The sequence below is a fragment of the Etheostoma spectabile genome, chromosome 2 (assembly GCF_008692095.1).
Source record: "Etheostoma spectabile isolate EspeVRDwgs_2016 chromosome 2, UIUC_Espe_1.0, whole genome shotgun sequence".
Taxonomy (NCBI): domain Eukaryota; kingdom Metazoa; phylum Chordata; class Actinopteri; order Perciformes; family Percidae; genus Etheostoma; species Etheostoma spectabile.
The window spans coordinates 27,670,634-27,681,770 of NC_045734.1; the positions used below are offsets into that span (position 1 = coordinate 27,670,634).

The 11,137-nt window shown below is 42.1% G+C and overlaps 1 protein-coding gene across 13 annotated transcripts in view; it reads right to left on the minus strand.

Annotated features, from left to right (window-relative positions):
* Positions 1 to 1,065: 1,065 nt before the first annotated feature.
* Positions 1,066 to 11,137, minus strand: part of LOC116696873 (serine/arginine repetitive matrix protein 2) — a 41,765-nt gene continuing 31,693 nt past the window's right edge. Inside the window, exons 2-8 of one of the 13 annotated variants that reach the window (XM_032528191.1) lie at positions 7,614 to 7,804; positions 7,451 to 7,520; positions 4,658 to 7,299; positions 3,778 to 4,379; positions 3,634 to 3,699; positions 3,289 to 3,369; positions 1,066 to 3,222 (exon numbers count right to left, since the gene is read on the minus strand). In XM_032528191.1, coding sequence (XP_032384082.1) covers positions 1,854 to 3,222; positions 3,289 to 3,369; positions 3,634 to 3,699; positions 3,778 to 4,379; positions 4,658 to 7,299; positions 7,451 to 7,520; positions 7,614 to 7,804 — 5,021 coding nt within the window. In that variant the 3' untranslated portion in view covers positions 1,066 to 1,853. Of the gene's footprint in view, positions 3,718 to 3,777; positions 4,380 to 4,657; positions 7,300 to 7,450; positions 7,521 to 7,613; positions 7,805 to 11,137 lie in introns of all 13 variants that reach the window. The other 12 variants (XM_032528119.1, XM_032528185.1, XM_032528166.1 and 9 more) reach the window with 12 other exon arrangements.

Sequence of the window (11,137 nt, forward strand, 5' to 3'; positions counted from 1 at the left end):
GGGTTACAGCGTTCTCGCTCAATACTGAGAAATTTCAAAGAATTTTGTTTACACAGATCATTTAAATCCTAGTCTATATCTTCTTTAAGCCCTGTGTCCAATCTGAGTTTTCTGCTGCACGACTATTTTGCAGCAGCTCTGTGCGGTGCATAGCCCCGCCCATGCCCATTGTGATTGGTTTAAAGAAAAGCCATTAAACCAGAGCACTTTTTCCTCCCATCCCCGAATGCTGTATGGAGTAGCCAGACCTTCCTTCAGTGCGCTTTGGAGGAGGGTCTGGCAAAGCTAGACTACTTAAACACAAATGCATGGGAAAACACAGCCCAGGATAAAAATGACCAATATTACCCTTTAACTGTTAGGCTTCATTTCCCACTGATCTAAAACATACCACAAGTATTTGGCAAGCCTTAGATATATAAGATACTTATTCATTCTATACTTTTTAAAATATGCATGTGAAAAGGAAATGTTTTTACTAAAGTTGAGACCTTTTGCCAAAATCTATCAAAACATTGTTTTCTGACAAAAAGAACACAGATTAGAGATCAGGTTAACACTCATTTATTAACTTTTTGAACCTTTTTTCTTAACCAATTACATACAGTATACATCTTCCTTTGATGGCAATGAAACCGGTGTAAATCCAGAATATGAACAACGAAATGAGGGTTAGAATTCTAAATGGGTGGGTCAAATTGTCTAACAGAGGTCTAAATGTTGTCAGCACTGAACCCAGAAAATGGAAAACAAGCTTCAACCGTGTCTTTAAGAAAAAAAACAAAAGGATTTATCAAAGCAATGCCATTTAGCCCGTCTTCTGTAATGTTGACACATCCTCTTTAGGTGTGTTTAAACAAAACATGAAGGGGAAAATTAAGGTAACAGATTTGGATTTTTGAAAATATATCAACTTTTAACAACAAAACATTTTACTTATCCCGAGCGGCGACTGCCCTGAAGTTACATTCGGGGATTAACTGAACTGCAACAATTGTGTTCCATTGTGAACAGTTGTGATGAAACCAATGGAGGAACATGTTGGCCAGTGAGAATGTGGGGTGGTTTTACATGATGTTTGGATGTCTAGATTTGGAATATTCATGTGCATGATAAAGGCTACTTGAGGTTAATGTTAATTTACTTTTGCATTTTTAATAACATTACAATATCTACACCAACTGGGGGCTGTGTACACAACACAACTTGTTCAAATAAACTGCATTTATCATTGTATCTTATTTGTTTCAGAATCCTTTAAAAAAATACACCATGTTTCAATATTTGTTCACAGGTGATCTAACCAATCAGAATCAGAATTAAAATACGCACAAAGCCAATTTTACATGCATGTAATCTTAGAAACCAACCGAGGTTGAAGACATTGTCAGAACACATCATGCATGCTCATCTTTTCACGATCCTGTGAAGAGCACATAGTGCTCTAAAGGAAATGCTTCTGAACGATAAAAAGGTTTAACATTTTGGGAAATGCGCTTATTTGCAGAGAGTTACCACTCTCACAGCTGTGCATAACATGTGGAGCTGGAGCCTGAGACAGTTTATCTTGAAGTTTTTCAATTAACATGTCCTATGTTATTTGTTTAATCTGTACGCTGTTTACAATTCAAACGCTTTCGATGTGCTGCATTCACGTCGTACGCTTAGCTAATGCCCTCCTTTCCACACACCCACACACACCCACAGTTCTACAAACCCATTGCACTAAAAGAATAAAACTGAACTGATCCCTTTTGCACCAAGTTCTCTAACAACATTCAGATTTGTATCTGTCAATATAAAAAGTCATTAACATTTTCAGTGGAGCAGGGAGGATGTTGAATGTCCATCTCTCATTGGATTTTATGTACATTTTTAACATGCTTTTTCACATGGCCTGACTGCGTGAAGTGCTTGGGGCAGTGTGGGCAGGCATGTGGTCTCTCCCCTGTGTGGATATATTTGTGTCTTTTCAGGTTATTAAAGTCTAAAAATCCTTTCCCACAGTACGGGCACCAGTGCCTCTTCTCTCCATTATGCCACCTTAAATGCACATTGAGTTCAACCTTCCTTGTGAATGTCCTTCCACAGAGGTCGCAATGGAATGGTTTCTCTCCGGTGTGTATCCGTATGTGGGCTTCCACGTCTCGTTTTGTGAGGAAACCCTTGTTGCAGACCTGGCAGATGAAAGGTTTAATCCTCGTGTGCACCATCTGGAGGTGTTTGGTGAGGCCAAAACTGTAGACAAAGCCCTTCCCGCACTTTTGACAGATATGAATCCTGCCGTTGCGGTGCACCCGACCATGCCGTTTAAGACATTTTGAGTCGGGGAAGTTCTTCCCGCAGAGCGTGCATGAGAACGGCCGATGACCTTTGTGGAGACTGACGTGGCTTTCCAGGGCGGCAATGCTGCTGAGGACACGTCCGCACTCCCCACACTGGTTCTTGAGCAGACGCCTACCAATGACTGATAAAGGCTGTAGCGGTGATACAAAAGGTGCTGCTCTGACAGGCATGGGGAAGCGAGGAACACTTGGGGGGGAAACTATGGGCTGATCCTTGGGTCCTGGCTCTCTCTCTTTTCCTTCCGGAGGCGTAGTCGTGACAGATGTCATTAGAGGAGGAGTCCACACAGCTGTAACTTTAATTTTTCTCACGGTCTCGCAGGAAACACTGCTCTCTGCTAACTGGTTTGTTTTAGCTACGTTCTGCAATTGCGATTGCCTAGCATTTTTCATTTTTGCTATTGTTTTGGCTTTTGCTGCTTTAGCCAACTTCTTAGCATTTGCCACTCTTAAATTCATTTGAGGACCAGGACCATCTTGAATTAATCTGGGTTTCTTAGGAGGAGTGGAGTCCCCTGTTCTACCAGGACTGAAACCATCTGTCGCCGATTTAGGCCACCCAACACTTGGGGAACTGGTATCACTCGTCTTGTTTTTGGTACTGGCATCATCTACAGTCATGCTATAGCTAGGACTGGAAGAATTAGCTTCCCTTTTGTCCTGTTGACTGCTAGAACCATCTTTAGTGAGGGTACACTTCCTACGGCAGAAGAAATTTGTTCCCTTGGTAGGTAATTTAGGGGTAGTAGGAATTTCACACCTCATAGGGATCACAGAAGTAGTTTTAGGACTTTCCTCAACTGACCTAGACATCCTAGGACTCACTGAAGTGGGTTTGGTGTTTTTAGAGCTAGCATGTTCTTGAATTAAGCTTGACCTCCTAGGACTCACAGGAGTCACCACTGTCTTTTTTGAATTAGCACTTTCTATGGAGGAGCTGGACCTCCTAGGACTCACCGAAGTGGATTTAGTCTTTTTAGGGCTAGCACTTTTAGAGTTGGAACTTTCGTTAATTGAGCTAGATCTTTTAAGACTTACCGAAGAGGATTTTGCCTTCTCACAGCTAGCTTTATCTTTAATTGAGCCAGACCTCCGAGGGCTCACTGAAGTGGATTTTGTCTTCTCAGAGCTAGCTTTTTCTTTGAGTGAGCCAGACCTCCGAGGGCTCACTGAAGTGGATTTTGTCTTCTCAGAGCTAGCTTTTTCTTTGATTGAGCCAGACCTCCGAGGGCTCACCGAAGTGGATTTTGTCTTCTCAGAGCTAGCTTTATCTTTAATTGAGATAGACCTCCTAGGACTCACCAAAGTGGAATTTGTCTTTTTAGAGCTAGCTTTTTCCTTAATTGAGCTAGACCTTCTAGGACTCACTAAACTTGATTTTTGGTTTATAGGACTAGAACTTTTAGAGTTGGGACTTTTTACTGCGCTAGACTTTCTAGGACTCACGTAAGTGGATTTTGTCTTTTCAGAACTAGGACTTTCTTTGTTTGAGCTAGACCTCCTTGGACTCACTAAAGTGGATTTGGTCATTTTAGAGCTAGCACTTTCTTGAATTAAGCTAGATCTCCTAGGTCTCAACAAAGAGGACTTGGTGATTTTAGAGTTAGCACTTTTTTCAATTGAGCTAGACCTTCTAGAACGCAAAGAGGATTTTTCCGTTTTGGAGCCTGCACAATTTCTACCTGTACTAGACCTCCTGGGACTCACACGAGTGGGTTTTCTAGTAGCCTTAAACTTCCTAGAACTAACATAAATTGGTTCTCTACCAGTCCTCTTGGGTCCAACACCTGCTCTACATAGTCCAGATCTCCTGGGACAAATAGAAATGGAATCACCTGAGTTTTTTGGACTGTCTTTCTCCAATCTCAGTTTCTTGTCGTTTACAGTGGGGGTCTCCATTTCTCCGTTAGGTTCTGGATTTGTTGCTGTTCTTCTTGCTTGCAAGTGAAGTTTGAAATGACTTCGGAGTTTGGCGACAATGCCTTTTCTTTGAAACCTTTTTTTGTCACTGGAGCTGGTTGGATCAGAGGAGGCCTTTAAACAAAAAAGGAAAGAAAAATAAATGAATTTAGAAAGAAGAAAAAAACACATTCAGAGCAATGCTAATTGTCTTTGCAAGAGTACCAGTTAAATGTGAAAAAATATAAACATGTGGAATGGATGACCATTAATGCTCTATACAATTCATAATTCTTATTTAATTAACACATTTGTCACATTCCAGACTAAGTTTAGACATAACTGTTTTGTATTTTTTTTTAACTTCACATAATTAGAAATAGTGTTGACCACTCAGTTTACTCTTACATTACCTGTTTTGGTTCTTGTGTAACAGGTGACACCCTCAGCTGGGCCAGGAACTGGGCTTGAGTCATTTGTAATTGAGGCTCAGGTTTTTTCTTGGTGGTGATGGAGGTAAGACGTATAACTGGAGATAATTGTTTCTCATCTATAGGTGGGTCAGTAGGTAACGCACAATCTTCAAATATTTCCTCATCAATATTAAAAGTAGGATCAGCTGCACCAGATCCAGCCCGAGTTGAGATGTTCCTCACCTTGGATGGTGTAGATGGCTGCACATATGTGCTGTTGGACTCTTCTAAAATGGTGGTGTTTGAGGATAATGATGCCATCTTTTGTACATCATTTGGCTTCTCTGACATCTCAGAGGTGTTTGCAGACAGAGGAACGGACGTTTCTTTTACAATGGGACAAATATCAATGGATAACACAAGTGCCTCTGCTGGCTGTGTTGATTTGCCCTCAGATGATGGTTTCTTTTGTGTGGTATCTCTTTCGAAAATGCTTTGAGTTTTAGAAGACCCATCCATAAGCAGTCTTGACAATACAACTGTCTGTTTGGGTGATAATGGAAATGGGAGCCTGGTTAATCTGACCACGGGAGTAAGTTTTTTCTCAAAAGCTGTGGGTTGCGCAGGAAACGGTGAGGTTGACTCTAGCTCTACTGACCTGTTTAAATTAGAACAGGTTTCTGTGCATTCATTTATGGTTTTAGAACCAGCGTCAACTGGTTTGGGAGATTCTAAGTTGAGTATTCCGTCCAGTTTTGTGCCCACTTTATCTGAAGCGTTTTGTGTGTCCATAGAAATGCTCAACTCCTGTGATAAAGGAGGTGACAACTGCGACAATGACACTGTAACAGGAGTAGATGATTTGGCTGAGTCCTGCTTGGCTGTCGGAACAGTGCTCTGTGACTGGCGTTTCTTTGACTCCACAGCTGACATCTGTCTCGGAATTACAATTGTTATTTTCGAGTGTGGTAGAGGTCCTGACTGTGGGTCTGTAGAGGTGGCGGTCGACTGTGAAGGGACAACAGCAAGCATTTTACTGGACATTGGGTGTGTTGTTTTCTGAGGATCAGAAGCTAGGGAAAGTGTTCCAGGAGGCAGACCTGCAGTTGGAGAGTGTGAAAGTGAAGTTCTTCTCCGGGCACCAACAATGGTTGACACAACAATAGGAAGTTGGTTTGGAAACAGTTTTGCTATTTTATGAGGCATTAATGAGGATACTGGTTTTGGCTTGGCAGTTATTTTACGAGGTACGGCCTTACCCGGTTTGCTGGCTGCTAGCGATGTTATCAGAGGGTGGGGAGGGTGCTGCTGATATGACTGCATGCATGTATGAGCAGCAGCAGCTGGTGAGGGCATTGAAGATGTAGTAGTATTGGATGGAATGATCAAATGCTTTTGTTTTAGTATGACAGCCTTGATGTGGGCCTGAACTTTATTGGTTAGAGTAGCATCTGCAGTACCAGGAGCAACACCAAGTTTTTGTATTGTCGATTGCGTCGTAGTGGACGCCTCTGTTACGGCCAAATTCCCTGCAGCTTCATGAGTTTCAACAGGACATGGCGGTGTTTGTGACACGGCTGGCACCTCATCCACTGTTGTTGTGGACACCTCAGTTATTGGCAGATTGCCTGCTACTTCATGAGTTTCATGAGAACATGGCGGTTTCTGTGGCTCAGCTGGCACCTCATCCACAGTTTTTAAGGTACTAATACTGGGGGCACACTGGGTTTGTGGTGGGGCTGCCATTATTTGTGAAGAGGAGAATGTATTTTCTACCGTTGACTGATTCATGGCTTCAACTAATAGCATTGCATCCTGAAGAGTTACAGAGCTGCAGCGTCCTCTGGGCTGAACAGTGGTTCGTGTTTCAGTTACTGATGAAACCTCAGTGGATCGTGCCTGAACTGCCTGTTCTTCAATTCCCATGGAGAGTTGCTGAGATTCTGATGGTTTTTCCTTTGCAGAGGAACATCTTCTACTTAAATAACTTCTTTTACTTGACGATTCTAGTAAAACAGGTGGAGAACAGAGTTCTTTCACTTGCTGATTCAGACGTCCAGCTGTCTTTGGTGGCCGCCCTCTTTTACGTCGTACTATCAACTCAGGCTGTGGACTTGACTCACCAACTGCCACACCAGTTTTTAATTCTTCAAATGCTTCTCCTTTTTTGAGTGGTGTAGGTTGTGCTAACTGTTTGTTGGTAGATTGCACGTCTGCATACCGTTGCAGAGAAACATCAGACTGTTTATTAACTGTTGTACTGTCTTTCGCTCTTTGACAAATTTGGGGGACCACTGATGGTTGCTCTTTTTCCAGGTGTTCAATCTCTTGTTGATGCTGAGCCACCTCCGATGGGAGTTTTTCCAATGGAACAGGTTCTTCATGTGTTTCTGATATCTTCTGACTGCCTTGAGACTCTTCTTCCATATTGTCTTTTATTGCAGCGAGTGAGATTACTAGTGAATGTTCTAACCCAGGCGATTGGTTCTGGGCTCCTTCGATATCCATTTCCAAAGAGGGTAGTTCGAGGGCCACTTGGTCCTCTTCATCTTTTAGACGTAAGGGTATTTCTCCAATTGAACAGACGTCCTTAATGTGAGGCCCTTCATTCTCAGCTCCACAAGCTGAGGCCCATGGTGAACCTAGGGAGAGCAGTGATAGAGCCATCACAGAGGAAACATGAGAAGACACAAAAAAAAAAAGTACGGTTCAGTAGTGAAACTTAACACGTTTTGTAAATGTTTACAAATGATCAAACTATAGTTGGAAAGATAAGTCAGTTTTATTCCTGACCTGCATTATCAATGGGCTCAACTTTCTCCTGGACCAGGACAGACTGCACAGGAGAATCATCATAAGTGTGCTGCAGAGGGACAACAAAGAAGTCTGGTTTTGAGAAAACAAAAAGATAAAAAATGGGGAACTAAACGTTATTGTTGCTAAGATACATACATACCTCTTGTTTAACACACACTTCTTGTTTAACAAGAATAAAGGGCCTTTGAGTATTCGGCTCCCCATAGTTATGGTCCTGCAAACTGTAGTACTCTATCTCCTCATGACGGCATTGTTGCTCTTGATTTTCCAATGATGAGTGCCTCAATGGTTGACATTGCTCCACCAGCACCGTGCGGACAGGAGCCAGGTCTGTACACATGAACACACAAAAAGCATAGTGATTTTTAAGATGAAGGTCCTGAATCTTTCCTGAAAACTGTAAACATTTTTTTTAAATGCGACGTCCCTAAATGCTGTTTGGTCTAAGCCAAAGAAGCCTCATCCACCTTCACTGGTTTCCAATTAAGTCCTGTATCACATATAAAATTGTCCTTCTCACCTACAAATCCCTTCTTGCCCTGGCCCCACAGTACCTCTCGGACCTCTTCCATCCATACACCCCACCCCGAAACCTGCGGTCCTCAGACGCTGGCCTGCTCTCCATTTCCCACACCAGACTCTGGACGTTCTGTTTCTGTTGAGCGCTGTAATGCCCAACAGTATTGTTTAAACGCACTAGTACAAAGCCCTTTGCCATGATAACATTGTATGGCGCCCCTTCTATTTTGGATCCCACGCTTAAAAAGGCACAATAATAATACATTTTTTGTAAAAGGCGTCTTTCTCTCTTTTGAGTATTCATACATTAAAAACAGCAACAACAACAAAATCAACGTAATATTTCGGAATTAAAATGTCTAAAATAAAAAATAAAAAGACTATAGCCATGGTATATAATTTGTTGAGTTGTGTTCTTAAACTATCCCAAATGTTTACAACATTGTCAAACCCAAGAAGAAATCTGTAATGTATTCCTGGACTTCTCTAGTTACTCTTACTTCCGTCAAAACAGGGGAACCTAGGTAATACGTTAAAGAGTGATTACAAATCATTCAATGTCAGAGAAGGAATTTACTCCGTAAAAAAGGTAACAAAGCTCAGCACATTGATTCACTATCGATTGATCCAGCTCAACTACACTGTGCTACGTTGACAAGTAACGTTAGCTAATGCTAGAGGGTAACGTAATAACAATATCATTCAACACGCTCATAAAGTAAATTTTAGTATGATTGTTTTGACCACGGTTAATTGCAATGGGATATCCCATGATTACATTTGCTACGTAACATTAGATGTACAAATAGATGACTAATAACCAATTTCCCAGACCCATGTCTGAAAGCCACCATGGGTTTAGCAGATAACTGTGGTAATGCCCCCCCCAAGACCTTTCACATTTTCACATGCATGGCAAAAGAAACTTCTATATTTCAGCAGATCATTTTTTGGGGGGTCCATCAACTTATCAGCTCAAACACTTAAAGGGTCCTTGTTTAAAACGTCACGTTTTTAACATTCACTTGTAGCTGAATCCAGAGTTATTAAACTAGGCATGATGAATGCACATAACGGACGCAAGCAGACTGGCGGGACTGCGCTCGCCCATGTCGCCCTGCACTGGGCATGCTCAAATGACGGTCCTGTAGCTGTAATGGATATAGCTAATGGTTGTAATTCACCATGTGTTCTCTTAATACAGCTATGGTATTATCTTATGATACATCCAAGGGACGTATGTATGTACGCTGTAAAGCCTTTAATGTGGATTTAACGACATTAGCGTTTCCCAAACTCCCAGGGCTAATCAGCTAGTAGCCAACATCAGAAGTAGCTAGCATGGATGGATGTGTTAAGAGAACGGTAAGACAGCTAACAGCTATATGACTACATAACGTTACTACAGACATAGTAGGACTGTATGCTGTAAAGCCTGTAACGTGGATGAGATATTAAGCCATGAATCTATTAAGAGAAGCTCTGTTTACGAAACCTTAGTAGCGAGCGCTAGCTTGTAGCATTACATGATGATTACATCTCCTTGGTTGTCTAGCTAATTAAATCAATCGTTTATTTATCTAGATAACCCTGTAAACGATCAGGAACAACAACAACACAATGTTTATCATTTCTTATACAATGAATCAGCGAGATCATGAGTTTGCCATGTATACTAACAAACTAGCTATACTTGTAAGAGACACAAGAGAGACGCTCATGAACAAGCAAGTTGCTACGACAACACAAACAAACTGTTGCTACTGGCATGCCCACCATGACATCATGGGCCAGTCAACGCAGAAGATCCTAGCTCCATGATTGCTTTATGAGCTTTTGAATACTCTCATTGAAATGTACAGGGCTTCCCGCCGAATGCTGTATCCAGTTCTCTGAATACGTCCATGCTAATAAAATGCTAATTTTGCTCGCTAGCACACCCTGGTTTGTCTGCCTCACTCCCTTTGCGCTAAGAAACTTCATTCGGGACAACAGCCCACGGGACATATAGTTAACCCTTGTGGTTTCTTTTCAAGGTTTCTTTCACTTTTGAGTTCCCGTCGCTTTTCTTCAAATTCAATAAATGCAACATCTTTTCAAAAGAAAATGAGAAGGGTAATTGTGTTAAACAATCCGTGATTTCAACACTGACCAAAATAATTGGGATTATGATTTTTTTCTCATAACACGAGCAGCAAATACAACTTGAGTGGATCACGTAAGTGCAAGCCTCTCTGTCCTTTCCGAATGTTTGACAGAGAGCAGACTCCACACACACACATTCTTTATTGCCCCGGTGACAGACTGAAAGGCACAAGACAGAAGCAGGGTTTCCCACGGAAAGAAAACACAGACTACTGCGTTTTAAGCTCTTTGTTCTGATGCTGGTGAGCCATGTGACACGTTAAACTATTTTGATGACCGCCGAGTTAAATCTGCCGTCCGAGAGTAGACCAGGCGGACACACAGCTGACAACCTGCAGGTTGAGACGGGCTCCGACATACACGCCGCAGGCAGCTTTGGACTTCTGTCAGTCCCACACGCGGTTTCAGGACAATGGCTGCATGTGTCCGACAACGCACAAACCATCAACAGCAGTACAAGCCTAAAGCTGTCCACAGTCAGCGGTTAATGATCGGTTAACATTTCATTGTGCTTTCTTTTGGAAGACTGGCTGCCATACATCACTATAGGGCTGAACGATATTGTGTTTGTGTTTTAGCATCATAGTTGACGCTAATCCTTTTTGCTGCTTGATAGAAAAGTAAACTTCCACCGTTCTCCTTTTACATGATTATTACTGGCCGACCCTTCCCCTTTAAGACAGGCAGCTATGTGGGCAACATGTGTATGTGACGTTAGTCCGACCGGGTTATTGTTATAGGATGTGAGGCTCTCCATGTGTAGAAACGTACCGTAGGCAGCAGCTGCCGCTGACACAGTGATGTCATAGTTTTAGCTGGGTAGTCAGTGAAGCTACAGCAGTCAGTGTTTAGGTACTTTGCAAATACAAACTAAATCACTTGATTAATGCAACATAATCACAACATCTCCGAAGGCTGCTATCAGCCAGGCTGAAGCTAACATAGTTAGCCAAAAGAAACAAGCAGAAAGCTGCTACCAGCCAGGCTAAAGCTAATATA